Here is a 23911-nt window from a genome sequence, read left to right on the forward strand (position 1 = left end):
CCTCTGGACCACATGAAAAATAAATAAATAAAATAAAGATATTGTGTCCAACTACAACTAAAAAGTAAATATTTTTTTAAAAATCCTATAATATGAAGTGTTCAAAATGGGCAAATACACAGTCATAGAAATAACACTAGGAGTAACCATCAATGGATATTTGGATCCTTTCTGAGTGATGAAAATGCTTTTAAAATTAATTATAGTAATGGTTGTATAACTTTGACTATACTAAAAACTGTTGGTTTGTACATTTAAATTGGTGAGTTGAATGGTATGTGAATCATAACCAGTAAAGTTGATAATAAAAAAGGCAAAAGAAAACATGGAAATTTTGGGGCTGGGGACGCGGCTCAAGCGGTAGCACGCTTGCCTGGCATGCATGCGGCCCGGGTTCGATCCTCAGCACCACATACAAAAACAAAGATGTTGTGTCTGCTGAAAAACTAAAAAATAAATATTATAAATTTTCTCTCACTCTCTTTAAAAAAAATGGAAATTTTTAGATTACATCTTAAGAGTCATTTCAACCAAATTTAATTGCAGACTGTCTTAAAATTTTAAACTTGGGGCTGGGGATGTGGCTCAAGCGGTAGCGTGCTCGCCTGGCATGCGTGCGGCCCAGGTTCGATCCTCAGCACCACATACCAACAAAGATGTTGTGTCCGCTGAAAACTAAAAATAATAAATATTTTTAAAAAAATTTTAAACTGTGAGGGGCTGGGATTGTGGCTCAGAGGAAGAGTGCTTGCCTTGCATGCATGAGGCACTGGGTTCAATCCTCAGCACCACATAAAAATAAAATAAAGATATTGTGTCCACCTGTAAGTAAAAAAAAAATATATATATATATATATATATATATATATACTTAAAAATATTTTTTTTAAAGAGAGAGTGAAAGACAGTGAGAGAGAGGGAGAGAGAGAATTTTTTTTTTAATATTTATTTTTTTGTATTTGGCGGACACAACATCTTTGTTTGTATGTGGTGCTGAGGATCGAACCCGGGCCGCACGCATGCCAGACGAGCGCGCTACCGCTTGAGCCACATCCCCAGCCCAAAAAATATTTTTTAAACTACAAGAAAAATCAGGGAAATCTGAACACTGAGTACACAGATATTAGATGATATAAAGGGATTACTATTATTTTTAAGTGAAAAAAATATGATTAAAAAAAAAAAAAAGTGTCCCGAGCCAGGGTCAGTGGCCCATGCCTGTAATCCCAGTGGCTCAGCAAGTGAGCAAGGCCCTAAGCAACTCAGTGAGACCCTGTCTCATATATATATTATATATATATATATATATATTTTTTTTTTTTTTTAATGTAGCTCAGTGGTTAAGAGCACTTGGGTTCAATCCCTGGTTACCCCCCCCCCCACAAAGAGCATCCCTATATTTTAGGAAGTGAAATATTTAGAGATGAGGGCTGTGGATATGTTTGGGGTTTGCTTTACAACAATCTAAGAGGGAAAAGGAGTTGGTAAAGAGAAATCCAGTACATTTAAAGAGGTCATTCACAGTGCACTGGATCTTAATATCTGGAGTTCACTGCACTAATGGGAGCAAAGGCAAAGTCCCATGACAAAAAAACATTCCAGAGGACAGCTTAGGCAATGGTACCTTCAGAGACCTCCTATGGAACAAAAATAGGAAATAAAGTTGGAAAATAATCAAGAACCTAATTACTGGGGGTGAAGTGGTGCACACTTGTAATCCCAACAGCTCAGAAAGCTGAGGCAGGTAGATTGCAAGTTCAAAGCCAGCCTTAGCAGCTTAGCAAGACCCTAAGCAAGTCAGTGAAACCCTGTCTCTATAAAATCCAAAAAAGAGGTGGGGATGTGGATCAGTGGTTAAGTGCCTGAGTCAATCCCCAGCACCAAAAAAACAAAACAAACAAACAACAACAAAAAACAAACGATCATGGGTGCTTTGTATATCACACAAAGAAATTTCTATTTATTTAATGCTGTGGAAAATGATGAGTTGATAGGTTTTTTTCATTTGTGTATGTGGTCAGGGTTATACGTCAGACTAGGGTTTCAGAAACGTTACTTTGGTGGCATCACAGCTAGAAGGGCGTAAGATAAAGTTATGGGGCCACTGTTACAATTCAAGTGAGTGACAACTGAGTGTGGACTTATATGGTGCAGTAGCAATGACAGGAGGGGGCTAAATACCAGAGGGTCTCAATGTATTAAAAAATAACTGGATGTGTGAAAAGAGGAAATGATTCCCAATTTCTAATGCTTACATGGCCTGGTAGTGTCCAATATCCAGGACAGTGAGAATAGAAGGCTTATGGAAAAAGGTAAAGTCCCATCTGCATTTTTTTTCAAATATTTATTTTTTTAGTTATAAGTGGACACAATATTTTTTATATCTATGTGGTGCTGAGGATCGAATATATCCAGTGCCTCACGCAGATTAGGTGAGCGCTCTATCTCTGAGCCACAACCCCAGCCCCCTCATCTGTATTTTAAGTCTTTAGTGTCAATACAACATAGTACTGGAAATATCTAACAAGCAGGCAAAAACTCAAGAGAGATCTAATTAGAGACGTAGACTTAACAAACATTTTCAGGACATATATGGTAGCTAGAACAGTAATAAATGACCTAACCACAAGAGAGCATGTTTGTAATCATTTGTACATCACAGGAATTTCACCCTACCTAAAAAGTTTCTCCAAGTTGGGTGTGGCAGTTCTTACCTATAATCCAAGCAACAGGAGGCTCTGAGGCCAACCCTGGCAACTTAGCAAGACCTTGTCTAAAAATAAAAATAAAAAAGAACTGGGGGTGTAGCTCAGTTAGAGCACCCCTGGGTTCAATACCCAGTAAAAGAAAAACATAAGTTCCCTCCAGCAAGGAGTACCTCCTTGTGAAGAATTAATTAATTTGGGAATGGGAATGGTGTTTGCTCAGCAGGCTCTTATGTTCTGGGTTCCATCCTCAGCATCATTTTCTATTTTTTTGAGTACCAGGGGTACTCTACCACTAAGCTATTTTTTGTTTGTTTTTGAGACAGCTGTTGAACTGGCCTTCAACTTGTAAGTCCCGCTGCCTCAGTTTCCTGAATAGATGAGATTACAGGCCTGCGCCATCATACCTGGCTCTCAGCACCATATAATTTTTTTTTTTTTTTTTTTTGGTCAGGCATGGTGGCACATACCTGTAATCCTAGCCTGAGATAGGAGGATTCCAAGTTCAAGGCCAGCCTCAGCAATTTAGTGAGGGCCTCAACAACTTAAAATAAAAAATTAAAAAGGCTGGGGATTTAACTCAGTGATAAAGCACCCTGGGTTAAATCTCCAGTGGTAACCAGTAAGTAAAGGGAAAAAAAAAATTCAACACACACCTGTAATCCTAGCAACTGAGAGGCTAAGGCAAGATTGCAACCAGTCTTAGTAACTTAGCAAGACCTTATCTCAAAATAAAGAATTTAAAAGGGACTGGAGGTGCTGGGGTTGTGGCTCTGGCAGAGCAATTGCCTCGCACATGTGAGGCACTGGGTTTTAACCTTAGCACTACATAAAAGTAAACAAAAAATATATTTTTTAAAAATTAAATTAAAAGTACTGGGGATATGGCTGGTAAAGTGCCTCTGGGTTCAACCTCAGTACCAAAACAAGAAAAAAGAAGGGGGGAAAAAGGAAAGTAAGAAAAAAAAAATGTCAATTTGTTCAAGGTATACACATAAAGAGAAATGTGCTATATGCAGTTATTCTCCATAACTAAGAGACTTAATATATACTATGAATAGAAAAAAATTGGCTAAATATCAAGATTCTTTGAGAAAATGCATGCATACAGAGTATTATCACAGCATAAATTCAAATTTAGCACTGAGCATTCTAGCAACCATGGCAAAGAGAAGAGATAGCCAGATGCACACCTAAAATCCCAGCTACCTGGGAAGCCGAAGCAGAAGAATCACAAGTTTGAGGCCAGTCTGGGAAACTTAGACCCTGTCTCAAAATTAAAGAAAGAAAGAAAAAAAGAAAGGGTTGAGGATATAGCTCAGTGGTACAGTGATTTCCTAGCAAGTTCAGTCCCCAATACCACCAAAAACAAAAGGCCTGTTTTTCATGGGGGATAGGGGGGATAGTCATTTAGCTTTTTATTTTTTGTCTTATTTATGTTCCAAAGCATATAATTCACAGAGTTCAAGTTTTACTCAAACCACGTATTTAATCATATGGCTTCTCTCTATGTGTCTGCACTTGTGCTTTTGTTTCATGGAACTATGCACTAAACTTTATAGCATGAACTAGGGCAACAGAGTTAGCAAGAATTTGACTGCTTTTGGGCTACAGTTGTGGCTCTGTGGTAGAGCGCTTGACTACCACGTGCAAGGCCCTGGGTTTGATCCTCAACACCACATAAAAATATTGTATCCAACTACAACTAAAAAATAAATATTCAAAAAAAAAAAAAAAAAAAAAAAAGAATTTGACCACATTTGTAAATATAACCCAGTGGAAGTGTCCATGTTGACCTGTCTGGCAGATGTCCATAAATCTTGCCAGTTAGGCTGTAGAAACCTTACTTACTATACTAATTTCAATAACAGGTAGGAACAAGTTATACATGAAATGGAAATATCTTGTCATTAATTACCTGCTTTTTAAATAAATGAAGCACCACTTTTTTTAAAAAAAAAAAGCATAAATTCAACTATAAAAATGTATTTTTATACTTAAGAGTGAGGCTCAGTGGCAGAGCTCTTGCCTAGCATAAGCAAGGCCCTTGATTTGATTCCAAGCACTATGTAATAAATAATAATAATAATAAAATAATAATTCATTTAATACAGTAAGAGTCATTAAAGGACTGGGGTTGTGGCCTGGTGGTAGAGCACATGCCTGGCTATGTGAGGCACTGCGTTTGGTATCCTCAGCACCACAAAAATGAATGAATGAATAAATAAATAAAGTTATAAGGAAAAAAAAGAGTCATTAAAGGTGGGTATGCTGGTGCATGCTTGTGATCCCAACAACTCAGGAAGCTGAAACAGGAGGATCACAGGTTCAAGATCAGCCTCAGTAACTAAGCAAGGCTCTAAGCAACTTAGCAAGACTGTCTTGAAATAAAAAATGAAAAGGGCTGGGGATGTGGCTCAATGGTTAAATGCCCTTGGGTTCAATCCCAGGTACACACCACCACCACCACCGCGCCTCCATCCCCCAAAAAAGAGCCATCAAATTTTTTTCTTTTTCCCCCAGTGCTGGGGAAAGAATTAAGGACCTCATTTGGCTAGATAAGTGCTCTACCACTAAGCCACACTCCCAATCCCATCAGAATATTCATAACAGGCCACTATTTTAAAATTCTAATCAACTTTAGGGCAGGGGATGTAGCTCTCAGTGACAGAATGTGCACAGCCCTGGGCTCCATCCACACAGCATCAATCAATCAATCAATCAATCACAAAACTGTGGGGCTGGACCAGGTTATGTGACTATAATCCCAGCTACTCAGGGAGCTGAGGCAGGAGGATAGCAAGTTCAAGGTCAGCCTGGACACCTCAGGGAGACCCTGTCTCAAAATTTAAAAACCAGCTGGATATGCCTCAGCAACTTATCGAGGCTAAACTGCCCTAAGCAATTTAGCAAGACAATGCCTCTAAATAAAATATAAAAAAGGGCTGGAGATGTGACTCAATGGTAAAGTGTCCCTGGATTAAATCCCTTGTACAAAAAAAAAAAAAAAAAAAAAAAAAGCTGGCTGTAGTTCAATGGCAGAGCATTCCTGAATTCAGTCTTCAGTACCAAAAGAAGAAAAAAAAAATCTCCACTTTTTAAGAAATTCACTTCCAAAATGTACTTCTAGGCTTTTTTTTTTAAAAAAAAAAAATTAACTTCTTCCAATACCTTAAAAAATAAAGGCTAGGGGCTGGGATTGTGGCTCAGCAATAAAGCATTTGCCTAGCATGTACGAGGCCCTGGGTTTGATCCTCAGCACCACATAAAAATAGATAAGCAGGGCTGGGGTTGTGGCTCAGCAGTAGAGTGCTCGCCTAGCTCCTGTGAGACCCTGGATTAGTCCTTAGCACCATGTAAAAATAAATAAATAAAACAAAGGTTAAAAAAATAGATAAGTAAAATAAAAGTATTTTAAAAAGTAAATAAAGGCTAAAATGGAACTGGGTTTGTTTTGTTCATTAGATTGTTCAAATGTGGTTAAGTGATCTTTATCTTCATGGGACTACATGCTGGCAGGTTCTGCTAATGTCCCCCATTATCACTGCTGCAGAATTCTTAACCTTCACCCCTAAATAAGTTTAATTATAGAGGAGATTTGCAGAAAGATACTAATTTGTTATATTAACTATATAACCAAGATTTTAACCATAATTAATTTTTAGTTAAACCCTCAGTCATTAAGATCAGTAGATCAGTAGCTGGGTATAGATATAGTTCAATGGTAGAGCCAACATGTGTGAGGTCCTTGGGTTCAAGCTCCAAGTAGGGCAAAAAACAAAATAAAATTAGATCTAAGTCACCCTGGCAACTAGATAAATACTATTGGTAGAAAAACCCCAAGTAAAATACAATTTCTTATCAAAAAGCACAACTATCCGGGCGTGGTGGTGCACGCCTGTAATCCCAGCGGCTCAGGAGGCTGATGCAGGAGAATCATGAGTTCAAAGTCAGCCTCAGCAAAAGTAAGGTGCTAAGCAACTCAGTGAGATCCTCTCTCTAAACAAAATACAAAATAGGGCTGGAGATGTGGCTCAGTGATTGAGTGTCCCTGAGTTCAATCCCAGGTAATGGCCCCCAACCCCCAAAAAAAGCACAATTAAACTTGGGCTCTGCAGTGCATAACAGTAATCCCAGCAACTTGGAATGCTAAGGCAGGAAGATCAAAAGTTCAGGAATTTAGCAAGGAACCTAAGCAATTTAGCAAGACCCCATATCTCAAATAAAAAATAAAAAGGATTAGTGATGTGGCTCAGTGTTTAAGTGCTCTGGGTTCAAGCCCTGGTACTAAAAATAAATAAATAAATAAATAAATGGTTTGCTCCATTGTTTACCAATAAAAAGCAACTTTAGAAATGTTTATATTGAAAGGTGGGATTTACCCATTCAGAACTCAGGAAACATTAACACCCCCACAAACATTTTAACACATGATTACTAAAGTAAATCTAAATTCTATAGAATTTCCATATTTTCAGTGAAACTGTTATTACCTAGCAAATTTCCTGTCGGTATTATTTTGAGCAAATGTTTAAACACAACTAACAAACTTCCAAAGAACTCAGCATAGGAACCCTGAGCACATGTATGAGTCAGATTTTGATTATAATGAAATATCTGAGTTACTTTTAAAAAAAAAATTTTTTTTTTTAAGAGAGAGTGAGAGAGGAGAGAGAGTGAGAGAGAGAATTTTTTTAATATTTATTTTTTAGTTCTCGGCGGACACAACATCTTTGTTGGTATGTGGTGCTGAGGATCTAACCCGGGCCGCACGCATGCGAGGCGAGCGCGCTACTGCTTGAGCCACATCCCCAGCCCTCTTTTTTTTTTTTTTTAAAGAGAGAGTGAGAGAGGAGAGAGGAGAGAGAGAGAGAGAGAGAGAGAGAATGAATTTTTTTTTTAATATTTATTTTTTTGTATTTGGCGGACACAACATCTTTGTTGGTATGTGGTGCTGAGGATCCAACCCGGGCCGCACGCATGCCAGGCGAGCGCCGCTACCGCTTGAGCCACATCCCCAGCCCTGAGTTACTTTTTTTAAAAAAATGTTTATTTTTTAGTTGTAGTTGGACACAATACCTTTATCTTATTTATTTACTTTTATGTTGTGCTGAGGATCGAACCCAGGGCCTCACACAGTGCTAGGCGAGCACTCTACTGCTGAGCCCCAGCCCCAGCCCCAGCCCCAGAGTTACTTTTAAAAGAATGAAAATTAAAAAGTGTGAGCTAAATGAGTTCATGGGGGCTCCCCTTGGCTGCATCACATCATGGCAGGAATGCATATGCATCACTGTATCCCAGTTGTCTCCCCCCTTTTCTTAGTAAAGCCATCAGGATTCAATCATGCAGACTCCACCCTTATGACCTAATCTAGTCACTTTCCAGACTTCCCCTCTAAACATCAGAAATTATGTTTCCAACTTTTAATATGATTAACATATGACTATGGGGATTAAACTCCTGCATTAGCTGGGGAAAGAGGCAAATCGTATCTACATCATAGTAGCAGAATTATTATACTTGCTTTAATCAACGTCAGCACTGAATTTTCTCATCAGCAGATAGCACCTGATTAAATATATTTCATTTTTCCCCCTATTTAGACAATGTGGGAAAATAGCACGAGTGAAAAAACCAACAAGGATACTGAAAGCTTCTATTTCTAAACCAAATTACCAGGACTCACAAGAATCGACCTCTTCAAGGCAAATAACTTGAAGGGATGGCTATACCATATACCTACTAAAACAGTATTATACCACCACTGCCCCAGATAATTCAAGATTTTTTCTCAGGATTCATGTTTTGAGAACTGCCTTCTAAACATGTTTCTCTTACTGTCATTATGGCAAAGCTCCATATTTTTGGTGTGGAATCAATTTTGTTTCACTTTGTCATCTGAGGGTTATTAAGATTCATCTCTAAAAGACAGTAGAATGAATCGGGCATAACTTTCCTAAGTTCATGTATGAATACATGACCAGTGTAACTCCATATCATGTACAACCACAAGAATAGGAAGTTATAATCCATGTATGTATACAAAGTCAAAATATGCTCTACTGTCATGTATAACTAAAAAGAACAAATAAAAAATAACAACCACAAAAAAAAAAAAAAAGATTCATCTCTAGTGAAAAAAGTGAATAATCTGAGGGCTGGGACTGTAGCTCAGTGGTAGAGCACTTGCCCAGCATGTGTGAGGCACTGAGTTTGATTCTCAATAAGACTCCTAAAGCACAAGAAGCAAACTCAAGATTCAATAAATGGGATGGTATAAAAAACTAGAACGCTTCTTCACAGCAAAGGAAACAATCAAGAACCTAAAGAGAAAGCCTACAGAATGGGAGAAAAATCACTGCCACTACACCTCAGAGAGATCATTAATCTCCAAGATATATAAAGAACTCAAAAAAACAAAAAACAAAAAGAACACCAAAAGTAATCCAATCAATAAATGGGCCAAGGAACTGATCAGGTACTTCAGAGCAAGAAATATAAATGGTCAACAAATATATGTAAAAATGTTCAACAACTCCAGCAATTAGAGATATTCAAATTAAAACTATACTGATCCCAGTGGCTTGGAAGGCGGAAGCAGGAGAATCACAAGTTCAAAGACAGCCACAGCAAAAAGCAAAGGTCTAAGTGAGACACTGTCTCTAAATAAAATACAAACAGGGCTGGGGATGTGGCTCAGTGGTTGAGTGTCCCTGAGTTCAATCCCCAGTTACCGCCCACCCCCAAAAAAACTACACTGAGATTCCATCTCACTCCAGCCAGAATGGCAATTATCAAGAATACAAGTAATAAATAATAAATGTTGGCAAGGATGTAGGGAAAGTGATACACTCATATATTGCTGGTGGGACTAAAATTGGTACAATCACTCTGGAAAGAAGTATGAAGATTCCTCAGAAAACTTGGTATGGAACCAGTTACCTCACTCCTTGGTATATACCCAAAGGTATTAAAATCAGCATACTAAAGTGATGCAGCCACATCAACAGCTCAATTCACAATAGCTAAGCTATGGAACCAACCTAAGTTCTCTTCAACCGATGAATGGATAAATAAAATAATAATGTATACACATGATGAAATATTACTCAACCATAAAAAAGGATGACATTGGGCTGGGATTGTGGCTCAATGGTAATGCACTTGCCTAGCACAGATGAAGCACTAGGTCCGATCCTCAGCACCACATTAAAAAAAAAAAGAATGACTTTAAGGCTGGGTTGTAGCTCAGTGGTAGAGCACTTGTCTAGCACATGTAAGGCACTGAGTTTGATCCTCAGCAACCCAAAAAATACAACTAAAAATAAAAAAGAAAATGACTTTATGACTTTTGCTGGTAAAGGGTGGATCTAGAGACTATCATGCTAAGTGAAATAAGCCAATCCCAAAAAAACAAAGGCAGAATGTTCTGATATGCAGGTGCTAACACACAATAAGGAAGGGAAGGAAGACTAGTAGTTTGGTGAATTAAGCCAGGTACAGAGTGGCGCATGCCTGCAATCCCAGTGGTTTGAGAGGCTGAGACAGGAGGATTGCGAGTTCAAAGCCAGCTTCAGAAATAGTGAGGCGCTAAGCAACTCAGTGAGACCCTGTCTCTAAATAAAATACAAAATAGGGCTGGGGATATGGCTCAGTGGTTGAGTGCCCCTCAGTTCAATCCCTAGTACAGAGAGAGAGAGAGAGAGAGAGAGAGAGAGAGAGAGAGAGAGAAAGAGAGAAGTTTGGTGAATTTGACAAAGGGGAATGAGGAGAAGGGAAGGGGGATGGGAACAGGAAAGAGTAGAATGAATCAGATATAACTTTCCTATGTTCATATATGAATACACCACCAGTGAAACTCCACATCATGTATAACCACAAGAATGGAATCCTAGAATAAATTATACTCGATGTATGTATAATATGTCAAAATGCACTCTACTGTCACGTATATCTAAAAAGAACAATTTTTTTTAAAAATAAAAAGATGCTATAATAGGGGCTGAGAGGATAGCTAAGTGATCATGCTTGCCTGGCATGGACAAGGGCCTGATTTGATTTCTAGCACAAGGAATGGAGACAGCTGTAATAGAGGTAAAAAGTATCCTTTAATGGGTTCAACCATAAAAATAATCAAAAAAGATGTTTCCCCATGCTGTTTAAATATACTTGGAAAAGTATAAGGCATTATTTTTAATTCATAAATACAATACTGTGTTGACTTTTTTGGTTTTTTGGCAGGGCTGTGGATTGAACCCAGGACGTTGCACAGGCTAGGCAAGTGCTGTACCGCTGAGCTGCAACTTCAGCCATTTTTATTTTACAGGATCTTGCTAAGTTGCCCAGTCTGGCCTTGAATTTGTGATCCTTCTCAGTAGCTAGGATTACAGGTCCACACCATCACACCTAGTTTGAACTGAGAAAATTAACTGCATCTATGAAGTTCTCACAGTCATTTTAGAAGTGTTTTATCATCATTTCTAATCCCAAACTAACTTCTTGGGATTATATCTCTCAATACTAGCACCATTCCCACCTTCCACTAAAAGTAAGGCAAAAGCTTCTAGTATAAGAATCAAGTTCTGGGCGAGGGATGTGGCTCAAGCGGTAGCGCACTCGCCTGGCATGCGTGCCGCCCCGGTTCGATCCTCAGCACCACATACAAACAAAGATGTTGTGCCCACCAAAAACTAAAAAATAAATATTAAAATTCTCTTTCTCTCTCTTAAAAAAAAAAAAAAAAAAAAAAAGAATCAAGTTCTACCAGGCTTGGTAACACACACCTGTAATCCCAGTGACTTGGGAGACAAAGGCAGCAGGATCACAAGTCCCAGGCCAGCCTCAGCAATTTAGTAAGAAACTTAATGAGACTCTAACTCAAAAATAAAAATTAAAAGGGCTGGGGATGTGGCTCACTGGTTAAATATCCCTGGGTTCAATCCCCAGGACTGAAAACAAACAAAAAAAACAAAAAATCACCTCTTAAATTTGATTTTGATTTTTCTTAAAACCCTATTTTCAAGCAACCCTCTTAAGACCTCTCTTTGGGAAGGTTGGCTTCCTGTTCAAATATAAACTGCTACTTTACTAAAAAACAAAAACCTCCACTTTCATAGCTTCAAGTATCTTCCAAACTGGTCTAAGATCTCAGTTAAAAGGCACAGGCTTTAGAGTTAAGTAGTCTGGTAGTACAGCTTTATATTTCAACTTTCTATCTGAAGACCCCTGGAAAAAATAAATGAGCTCTGTGTGACATGGCTTCTCTATATGCTAAATGCAATTAACAGTAATAATCTCATGGGAGGATTACGCGAGATATTCTATGTAAAGTATACAACACATAGTAAGCATTCAATAATACCTACACTACTGTACTAATAGCATATATATGCAACAGATAACGGCATTCCACATTTTACCGTTTTAAGTGTTCATTCTAATAATTTATATATTGAAGCACTAACCCCATATGATAGTAGAAAGTGAGGCCTTTGTAATTAGGTCATCATGGTAAAATCGCCAGATAGGATTTCTTTATAAGAGAAAACCAAGACTCAGGTGTAGCTCAATGGTAGAGCCCATTCTGAGTACACCCAGCACCAGCACCACCATCTCTGCCTCCAACCCCCACAAAAGAGGAAAAGAGCTAATCTCTCTCTTCTGTTTTGCCATATGGAGGATGACCCAAGGAGAAGTTATCAGCACACCAGAAGAGGGTTTTCAACAGGACCTGACCATGGTGAAACTTTGATTTCTTTTTTCTTTCTTTTTTTTTTTTTTTTTTTGTATTTTTTAAGAGAGAGAGAGATACTTTTTTTAAAAATATTTATTTTTAAACTTTGATTTCTAACTTATACCCTCCAGAACTCTGAGAAATAAAATTTCTGTTGTTTATAAGCCATATAGTCTACAGTAATTTATTTTAATAGCCTGAACTAAGAAATAACTTTTTTTGTTGTTTTTTTGTTTTTGTCACTACTGGGGACTGAACTCCAGACTCTTGTATGCTAGGTAAGTATCCTCCTACTGAGCTAAACCCCAGCCCCAAACATTTTTATATTTCTTAATTAAAAAAAAAAAATCCGGCTGGGGATGTGGCTCAAGCGGTAGCGCGCTCGCCTGGCATGCGTGCGGCCTGGGTTCGATCCTCAGCACCACATACCAACAAAGATGTTGTGTCCGTCGAGAACTAAAAAAATAAATATTAAAAATTCTCTCTCTCTCTCTCCCCTCTCTCACTCTCTCTTTAAAAAAAATAAATAAATAAAAATTTAAAAAAAAAAAATCATGTGCTGGGTGCAGTAGTACATACCTATAACCCCAGAGGCTTTGGAAGCTGAGACAAGAGGATTCCAAGTTCAAAGTCAGCCTCAGCAACTTAGCAAGACCCTGTCTCTAAATAAAATACAAAAAGGACTGGGGATGTGGCTCAGGGGTTGAGTGCCCCTGGGATTCAATACCCAGTACCAAAAAAAAAAAAAAAAAAAAATCATGTAAATGTGCTAAAAGTAGACTACTTCTGGACACAGTGGTACCTGCCTGTGATCAGTTATTCGGGAGGTTAAGCAAGAGGATCACAAACTCAAGGTTAGTCTCTACTACTTAGCAATATTTTTCTCAAAATAAAAAAATAAAAAGAAAGGATTAGGGATGTCAACAGTAGGTAGACTGCCCATGGGTTCAACCCCCAGCATCACAAAAATAAATAAAATGAATAAAGTGGACTACTTACTTTACATTTTAAATACATTATTAACGTGAATTTCCCGATTCTCATATAGAAAGATTATTAAGTAATATCAAATGCTTGCAATCCAAACTAAAATTACTCTTCAGAAGCATATTAGCATGAACTTTAAATAACAATTTCTCATCTCCCTGAATAAAGATGAAATTTAATTCTATGTTGACAGAACACAGAGGCTTAATCTCATCGCCGCCAAGCCCTGTATTGGGGATTAAAACCAGAGGTACTCCACCACTGAGCTATAAAGCCAATCCTTTTTTCTTACATTTTTGAGACAGGCTTAAGTTGCTAAGGCTGGCCTTGAATTTGGAATCCTCCTGCCTCAGCCTTCTGAGTCTCTCAGATTATAGGCATGTACCACCTTTCCAAGCTTACTCAGACATTTATAGCTGTATGTGTAACAATTCAAAAGCAGTTCAGGAACACAAAAGAATTAAAACATTTAAATGTAATCTCCCAGAGGATGGAGATCTATAGTCCTAAAACTCTGAATTTTGTACTCTTCCTGTTATTTTCCCATAATTAGATTAGCAGAGGTGAATGGAGTTGTGAACCTCCTTTATTCTCCACTTGTCTCCCCCATAGACAAGTTCTTATGGAACTTTAGATTAGAATCACTAACACTAAATTAGCAAGAGGGAACAGAACATTTTATCATGATGGATAATACTTATCAACCTAATTATCATTCTCTAATTGGCCTTGAAGCTTTAAAAACTTTGCTTTTCATAAACATTTATAATTACATCAGTAACACTTATACCTCACATTTCTATATTTTTAAATTCAAGGGTTGGTAATGTGCTCAGTGGTACAGCACTAGCCTACTATGCATGAAGCTCTAAATTCAATTCCCAGTACTACAAACAGGAAAGAGTTGGGAGAGGGGAGAGGAGTAAAGCTAGGGTCAACAGTAGGTAGAGTACCCCTGGGTTCAACCCCCACAAATACCTGTGATCAACTGTACTTGGAAGGCTAAGGCAGGAGGATCATAAAGTCAAGGCCAGCCTCGGCAACTTAATGAGACCCTGACTCAAAATAACAAAGGGCTGGAGATGTACCTCAGTAATAGAGTACCCAGGTTCAATCTTCAATATCTCAAATAAGTAAAATTCACACAAAAATTTTGATAAGCCTTAGTGCTAACACACAATGGGGAGTGGGGGGTAGAAGTATTTTGGATTAGACAAAGGGGAATGAAGGGAAAAGGGGATGAGACAAGAAAAGAAAAGACAAGAAAAGTAGAATGAATCGGACATTACTTTTCCTATGTTCATATACAAACATACAACTGGTATAACGCCACATCATGTATAACCACAAGAATGGGAAGTTATACTCCATGTATGTATAATGTCAAAATACATGCTGCTGTCATGTAACATAACTAAAAAGAATAAAGGGGCTGGGGTTGTGGCTCAGCATAGAGCGCCTGCCTAGCATGTACAAGTCCCTGGGTTCGATCCTCAGCACCATATATAAATAAAATAAAGGTATTGTGTCCAATTACAAACAATAAAAAAAAAGAATAAAAAATTTTTAAACTTTTTTATGAGAATCATTCATAAAAGCTCTAAGGTTATCAACATCCTACTACTTTCTCTTCTAAAGTTATCAATGTTCTATCTACTATTTTCCCTCAGTACCTATAAGGAAGTGCCTTTTCCTACATTACTTGGCCTTTGATGAGTAGACAATAAACACCATTTACTAAACAAATCTCTGAAGAAAGGAGAATCAACATGGTGAAAAAAGTTTGGGGGTTGGGGGGGCCAAGCCTGGGGTTGTAGCTCAGTGGTAGAGCATTTGCACTTGCCTAGCATATGTGAGGCACTGGGTTCGATTCTCAGCACCCGCATACAAATAAATAAAATAAAGGTCCATTGACAACAATATTTTTTTTTTAAAGTTTAATTAGGATGACAGGGTTTAGCTTAACAACGGGGGTGCTTAGCATACAGGAGGCCCTACATTAAATCCCTAGCACTACCAAAAAAACAAAACAGACACCACACACACACACACACACACACACACACATACTTATTTATATATATATATATATATATATATATATATATACATATTTATATATATATATATAATTTATATATATTTATACATATATATAAATTAGGACTCAAATCCTTCATTCCAAGAAGAATTAATCCTCCTTTTATCAAATCTAAGACAATGATTCTAGTATTAAAAAAAAAAGATTTCAATGAAAGATTCTCTTAAAATTAAATCCTATCTATCATTGGCTGATGGCAACTTGTGATTTCAAAAAAAGATTTCATGGATTCTAAGACACACTGTAGCTCAGTGGCAGCACACTTGCCTTGATGAACAGGGTCCTGAGTTCAACCCCAGCAAAACATGCACATAGGGACAGACACACAGATACACACACAGAGAAAAGGAAAAAAAAATCTGTCATGTTTGCTTTGAAATTTTAAAAAACAAAAAACTAAACTAAACTAAATGCCATTTAGTGTCAAACCCTTGGACTTAAGCTATTTCCATTTATAATGTTGCTAAAACTCAAGGTAAATTTTCAAAGCTCAAAGTTAACTGACAAAATCTTCATGTGGGGGAAGGGAGGTTATAATTTTTAAACTGTTCAATTCCTCCAGGCACAGTGGTACACACCTATAATCCCAGGACTTGGGAGGCTGGGACAGAAGGATCACAAGTTCAAAGCTAGCCTTAGCAATTTAGCAAGGTTCTAAGCAACTTAGCAAGATCCTCTGTCTAAATAAAATGTAAAAAAAAAAAAGGCTGGGATTGTGGCTCAGTAGTAGCGTGCTTGCCTAGCACATTCCAGGCCCTGGGTTCAATCCTTAGCACCACATAAAAATAAATAAAAAAATTAAGTGGGGGCTGGGGATGTGGCTCAAGCGGTAGTGCGCTCGCCTGGCATACGTGTGGCCCGGGTTCGATCCTCGGCACCACATACCAAAGATGTTGTGTCCACCGAGAACTAAAAAATAAATATTAAAAAATTCTCTCTCTCTCTCTCTCTCACCAAAAAAAAAAAAAAAAAAAACAGTTCTCTATACCATTTCTACTTTAAAAAAAAAAAAATTAAGTGCCTCTGGGTTCAATCCCTAGTATCCTCCCCCGCAAAAAAAGTTCAATTCTGTTTTTCAAATTGCCTATTCAAATCCCTTAAAATAGGCTTTTTTTTTTTTTTTTTTTTTTTTGCAGGGGGCAGGGGGAGTACTGGTTATTGAACCCTGCCAGGGCTTTGCCACTGGGCTGCGTATCTTCCCTTTTATTTTTAAGACAGGGGTCTCATTAAGTGTCCCAGGCTGGGCTCCAACTTTTAACCCCTTGCCTCACCTCCTGAGAGGTTGAGATTTTAGGGATGTGCCACCACACCAGGGTAAATCAGGGATTCTTTTTTCTGTTTGGTACCGGAGACTGAACTCAGGGATACTCAACCACTGAGCCACATCCCCAGCCCTATACTGTATTTTATTTAGAGACAGTGTCTCACTGAGTTGCTTAGCACTTCGAAGTTGCTGAGGCTGGCTTTGAACTTGTGATTCTCCTGTCTCAGCATCCCAAACCGCTGGGATTACTGTGCCTGGCTAAATCAGGGATTTTTAACCCATGAGTTAATGGCCTCAAAATCTATACAAATTGGCTTACATGTACATTTTTTTTCCTGAGGATAAAAACCTATCAGTTTCTCAAAAGGATTCATATGGCAAAGAGTTTAAGAATTGTTGCAACTACATTTTAAGAATTACACAGTAATTAAGTATTGGGTCAGGTGTGGTGGCATGCACTTGTAATTCCAGCAACTCAGGAGGCTGAGACAGGAGGATCACAAATTGAAAACCAGCCTCAGCAATTTAGTGATACCCTGTCTCAAAATAAATGTAAGGGCTGGGGACATAGCTCAGTGGTAAAGCATCCCTGGGTTCTGGGTTCAGTCATCAGTACCAAAAACAAACCAAAAAAAGAGTGGGGCTTGAACTTTGTGGTGTCTGTAGTCTCAGCTACTTGGGAGGCTGAGGCAGAAGTTTCAAAAGTTCAAGGCCAGCCTGGGTGCAGTAGTGCACTCCTGTAATCCCAGCAACTCAGGAGATGGATGACAACTTTGAGCCCTACCTCAGCAACTTAACCAGGCCCTAAGCAAGTTAGAGAGAACTCATCTCAAAATAAAAAATAATTAAAAAGGGTTGGGAACGCAGCTCAAGGGTAAAGCACCCCTGGGTTTCCCAATACTAATAAAGTTCAAGGTCGGCCTGGGCAACTTAACAAGACCCTGTCTCAGTATAAAAAAATTCTTTAAAAGGGCTGGGAATATAGCTCAGGGGTACAATGAGCTCCCTAGGTTCGATCCCCAGGACCACATACACATAAGATTCCCCCTACACCCCCTCAAAAAAACCACAAGAATTAAGAATTATTATTGCTGGGCGAGGTGGCACATGCCTGTAATCCTAGCAGCTCAAGAGCCCGGGGCCGGTGATAAAGGAGAGGCAGAAAACAGATTATTTTATCCTAGAACAAATGGAGCCTAGAGAATATGCATATTCCTTTATTTTAAAAAAGAGTGTGTGCACGCACATGTACAGAATTGAAGAGTTTGTTATTCTGATAAGGAAGTGCTCCTATTAGGGAAAATTTTAAGTATTTAACAAATACTTTTTGTCAGTTGGGGTTTTCTAAAAATGGAATGCATCTATTATTTCATTATCTCAGATTACTGAATAAAATCTACAGAAGTTACCTATGATATTTTAAGTTTTTCTTTATTATCTAAACTTCTATGTCATGAATATGATGAAAGGCACTCTCATTTTTTACTATAATCTCACACTATCATGCTTTTAGATAAATAATGCAGGAATTCCAAGGAGGTTCTATACCAAATCATTCACACTTCATTGTAATCATCATCAGAAGGTATCTGAAAAGATAGTTCCTTTTAAAGGAGAGAAACTACTGCCTTGATCAACAGTAAAATAATAAAAATTCCAGCTTGCTCCATAGTATCAAAATGAGCTCAGGGGTGTTCTCTATGTCCTAAACCATCAACTAATAGAGGAAAAATTCCAAGAAGCAAAGAAATTCAGATGTTCCCTCAATAACATCAAGAAAAGGTGAGGGCAGGATTTTATGATATGCAAAACAGAAGAAACTACCTTTTCCCATCATACATTCATTGCCTCCAAAGCTAAGAATCAGTTTAGAGGTACTAAAAAAGTGAAAAAAGGATGAATAAAAAAAAAAAAAAAATTACTAAGAAACAGTATAAGTCTCACAGTCTCCACCACAGTTCCTGTGGTGCCAACCACTGCATGGTGAAAAGATGTTAGAAATCTATTAACACCTAAAAGTTAAAGAAGTTATACTATGAGAATTTTAAAGAATGATTGGCAGTTATTCAAACAATTATGTCCAACAGAAAAAAGAATTCAACTTGAAAATAAATTATACCAAATGTTCAAAAATTAACAACATTTGATAAGGGAGAAGAGTTGTACAAAAAGCTCTGTGCCAACTTTTAACTGCAGCTGTAGTGGAACACACTAAAAGCCTTGTTTTAAGACAAAAGCAGTGGAATAAAAAACAATGACCATAAATTTAAATTTGCCTTTTTTCCAACAAAGGACGAATGAGATAAAAGGCAATACAATAAAGGACAAAATAGAAGAAAACATTAGTGAATAAATTTTCAAACAAGACTAAAATTGGGCTGGGGATGTGGCTCAAGTGGTAGCGCGCTCAACTGGCATGCGTGCGGCCCGGGTTCGATCCTCAGCACCACATACCAACAAAGATGTTGTGTCCGCCGAGAACTAAAAAATAAATATTAAAAATTCTCCCCCCCCCTCTCCCCTCTCTCACTCTCTCTTTAAAAAAAAAAAAAAATGAGCCCACATAAACGTAAAAAAAAAAACCAAGACTAAAATATTCAAATATTCATACGTTTTTTACAAGTTAAAATTAAAGGTAAAAGAGTGGGCTGGGATTGTGGCTCAGCGGTAGAGCACTCTCCTAGCACGGGCAGGGCCCTGGGTTCCATCCTAAACACCACATAAAAAAATAAAGGCATTGGGTTATGTCCATCTATACCTAAAAAATAAATTTAAAACAATAAATAAATAAAGGTAAAAGGATTGGGGATGTAGCTCAGTAGAACAGCACTTGCCTAGTATGCACAAAACCCTGACCTGGGTTCATTGCCCAGCACCACAAATAACAAGAATTTTCAGTGGGGCAAGGTGGCACAAGCTTATAATCTAAATGGCTCAGGAGGCTGAGGCAGGACAAGTTCAAAGCTAGCCTCAAAAACTTAGCAAGGCCCTAAGCAAGTTTGTGAGACCTTGATTCAAAATAAAAAATAAATTAAAAAGGCTTGGGGATGTGGCTCAGTGGCTTAAGCACCCCTGGGTTCAAAAAAAAAAAAATTTCCACACATTTTTTACACTTCAGAATTAAAGGTAAAGGGGCTGGAGGTAGTAGAATGGCAAGGCACTTAGATCCACAGTACAAAAACAAAAACAAAAATCAAATTTAAGGTAAACACTCTCAAAGGCTAATAAATCTAACACATACAACAAAATAGGAGATAAGCTATTCATTTTTTTAACTTTTTTTTTTTTTGGTGTAGATGAACACAATACCTTTATTTTTATGTGGTGCTGAGAATCGAACCCAGTGTTAGTGCTCTACCACTGAGCCACAACCCCAGTTCAAGCCATTCTTTTTTTTTTTTTTTAATATTTATTTTTTAGTTTTCAGTGGACACAACATCTTTGTTTGTATGTGGTGGTGAGGATCGAACCAGGACCGCATGCCAGGCGATCGTGCTACTGCTTGAGCCACATCCCCAGCCCCTCAAGCCATTCTTTTTAACAGGACTGAAATTAAAAAGCCTTTGTTTTAAATCAGTGTATATGCTACAAGGAACCCTTGCATACTACCAATTCCAAATTGTGGTTTTTTTTTTTGTGTGTGTGTGTGTGTGGTGCTGGGGATTGAACCTGCCGCCTTGTGCATGCAATGCAAGCACTCTACCAACTGAGCTATAACCCAGCCCCAAATTGTGAGGTTTGTTTAACCGCACTACAATTTGCAACCCATTATTTTCTTTCACAGTTTTTTTTTTTAACAAAATTGCATTGGAGTAAGATTATTCTAACTAGTACCCATTTGCCTTAACCATCAGTTATTCCAAAGACTTTTTAAAAGTTAAACTTTATCCATTGAAGTTAAATAATATTTTGCTAAAAATGCTTTTATAAAAAAAAAATTCCGTTTTGTGCAAAAATATTTCCAATATCTATAAATAAAAATTTATATTTAAAAGTCGAGTGTATGGGGCTGGGGCTCAGTGGTAGTGCGCTTGCCTAGCATGCGTGAGGCACTGGGTTCAATTCTCAATTTATTTTATAAATAAATAAATTCAATTTATTTTATAAATAAAATAAATGTCCATCAACAACTAAAAAATATTTTTAAAAAAGTAGAGTGTACTTCAACATGAACAATGCAATACCTTTTCCATTTGCCACTAATAACTTGCACCTTTACTTAGCAATTTTAAATTCCTGCATCTGAAAAATATAGCATGTGTTGACAAATATACACACATACATAAAGTGTAATTTATATTCACAAAAAATGAAGCAAACGGTAGGAATATCACTGTTACATAATATTCTAAAAATGTGTTTTTTACTAGGTGTTCCTAGTATTATGGTGTCACTATTAAACAGTTCCATATCAATACTGTCTTCTACAAAGTTGACCCAATTTAAAGCCTGAAACTAAAGCTTCTACCTTTAGAGAAGGGTAGAAAACAAGAGTTAAGTAATTGGTTAAGTCCTAAAAATACACATCACAACTACATGACTAAGATACTCATTTAAAACCTGTGCCAAGATAACCCCTCCCTTCAAAACAAACTAAAACTGACTCACTGGCCTATTTCACTTAATTTTGGAAATAAAAAAATAAAATAAAATGGATTCCTAAGTACTCATTTCCTCTGTCTTGCCACCAAAATTTAAAAATTCAAATCCTCAATTTGGGATTCCTCCCTGCAAAAATGCTAAACCCAAAACAAAAGAAAAACTACCTCCAAGTCATCTACCTTGGAGTTTTTAGAAAAATACTTTGGATTCCAGAATAATTTTGGAAGCACTGTTCTAAAATCACAGGAAACAATAGAAACAATGTCTATGGTCTCTAAGGAGCCATCCCACCCAGAGAAAACCATCTCACCTGCCATACTTTTCATCTGTGAAATGACTCCACTCGCTGGAGTTCTACCTGAGCAAAATCTTTTCATTTTGTTTCCCTAAAGTGGGAAACTATCAATCTCCCCTCAAGACACGTTCCACCCTTTGTGGGTGTTTCTACATGAAGAAAAAAAATGCTAGTAAACTTGATGGCGGGGTGAGGACAAAGGGCGTTTTTAAAGAAGCACTGACTGAGGTAAATGGAGAATGAGGACAGAAAGAAGGCTAAAGTTCCTTCAAGTGGATAATGGCAAGACAACGCAAGCACCTCTTTTTTAAACCACCCCTAGGGTCCTTTATTACAGCACACTGGAATGCAAAGTTGGAACTACCACTATCCAAGAAGCCCAATGAAACCTAAAAATGTCAGGGCACTGGCAGCCTCTGGAATGACAGGCTAATTCCCCTCCCCCCACCCCCCACCCCCAAAAAAAGAAAAGTCCAATCCAATAAGTGCAGGTCACCCTGCCCTCTGGGGCAGTTCCAGCCTGCGCAGGGAGAGCTCTAATGGGAGATCAAGAAAAGAAAGACCACCTCTTTCCACACACCCTCAGCTGGGGAAACAAAGACAGCCCTCCTTCCCCTGTAGCCACTACCCCAGCCGGAGAGACTTTCCTATTTCCCGGTGCAGTCTGGCCTCCCGCCCCCGCCCCATGACAAAGAAAAGGCACTTGGTGAGCAAGGCCTTCCTGCCTCCACGGATGGGGGAGGGGGCTACGAGGCGAGAAGCCCCCTCCACTCACCCGCGCTCACACTCTCCGCCCCGAAAACTGCCCAACGCGGGGAGGAACCGAGGCCTCGGCGGGGAAAGCCGGGTCCAGGAGGGGGTGAGGGTACCTTGAAGTAGCCGCCTTCGTAGAGGGTGTTGGGGGGTCCGAAGATGGCCACCTCCCAGTTGTAGAGGTCGGACTCATCCACCAGGGTGATCCGGAAGCCCTCCACCGGTTCCTCCTGTAGGGATTTCAGCTCGAGCATCAGGGCCTTCTGCGAGCTGGTCATCTGCTGCTGGGCCATCGCGGCGGCGGCGGCGGCGGCGGCGGTGCCGGGCCGGGGCCCCAGTCCTCGCGCACCGGCCGGGCCGGACCAGGCCCCTCCCCTCCGCTCGCCCTCGGGCCGGGCCGCACGGGGCCCCGGTCTTAACACACCCGGCGGGCCGGACCAGGCCCCAGACGGCCCGTGGGCCGGCCCGGTGTCCTCACACGCGTCGCGGGCCGGGCCGGGCCGGGCCCTTCTCCTCACACTCCGGCCGGGTGGGGGAGGGGTTGAAGGAGTTGGGGGAATCCGCTCCCGGTCCGGGGCCTCCCCCCCCCGGAGGGGGCCTCTACTTGGGGGGGGGGAGAGGAGGTGGAAGCCGAGGAAGGCGGCGAAGGGCCGGCGATGGTGAGCGGAGGGGGCCGGGCCGGCCCGGGAGCGCCGCGCTCGCTCGCCCTCTCGTTCGCCTCGGGGGCCGCCGGGGCCGAAGGGCGCGCCGGGCCGGAGGGGGAGGGGGAGCGTGGCGCGCGGGGGTCTCGCGGCAGCGGCGGCGGCGGCTGCGCGGGGGGAGGGGCGGAGGAGGAGAACGAGAGCGCCTCTCGCCGCGGGAGCGACGGAGCCGAGAAGGAGGGAGGGAGAGAGGGAGGAGGGGCGCGCGCCAGGAGGGGGGCGGCTCTCGGCGGCTGGCGGCCCGACGCGCGTGCGCGCGCCCCTCCCTCCCCCGCCCGCCCGCCTGCCTGCCTGCCTCGTCCTCCTCCCCTCCTCCCCTCGGTTCCCGGCTTCCATCTCTCCCGCCCGCGCGGTGGCGGTGGCGGTGGCGGCGCTTTGTGACGCCGGCGCGTGTCCCCCGCCCTTAAAGGGCTAATGGCTGTAGGAGCCTGAGGGCGGGCGGTCGAGAATCGCCTTGGCCCCAAAGGGTCGGTTTTGTGGCTTGGCGCCGCGGTTCCAGAGGCGTATCCCGGAAGGGACTTTCAGGTCCAAGAGCTCTCAGTGACTTCCCCCAACGTGTATTCACCGGCCTCCAAACAGCAGTCCTAGGACTAGTCCTAGTACGAGCTCTAGTCCTCTACAGACCACCCCCAACCCCATCCCACCCCCGCAACACCCAGTCTGCAGTCCCTGAACTTAGTAGGTGCTTGAATAAGAAGGACTGATAATATGGGTCATAGCGATGGGAACAAGATTTCCCAGCTTGAGGTTGGGGTTGTGGTTCAGTGGAA

The 23911-nt window shown here is 40.1% G+C and overlaps 1 protein-coding gene across 2 annotated transcripts in view; it reads right to left on the reverse strand.

Annotated features, from left to right (window-relative positions):
* Positions 1–23492, reverse strand: part of UBE2R2 (ubiquitin conjugating enzyme E2 R2) — a 108846-nt gene extending 85354 nt beyond the window's left edge. For both annotated transcript variants that reach the window (XM_081272354.1, XM_081272353.1), the window contains exon 1: positions 22557–23492. In XM_081272354.1, coding sequence (XP_081128480.1) covers positions 22557–23477 — 921 coding nt within the window. In that variant the 5' untranslated portion in view covers positions 23478–23492. The remainder of the gene's footprint in view (positions 1–22556) is intronic.
* Between the last annotated feature and the right edge of the window lie 419 nt (positions 23493–23911).

The sequence above is a fragment of the Spermophilus citellus genome, assembly GCF_964194105.1.
Source record: "Spermophilus citellus genome assembly, chromosome: 2".
Lineage (NCBI taxonomy): Eukaryota > Metazoa > Chordata > Mammalia > Rodentia > Sciuridae > Spermophilus > Spermophilus citellus.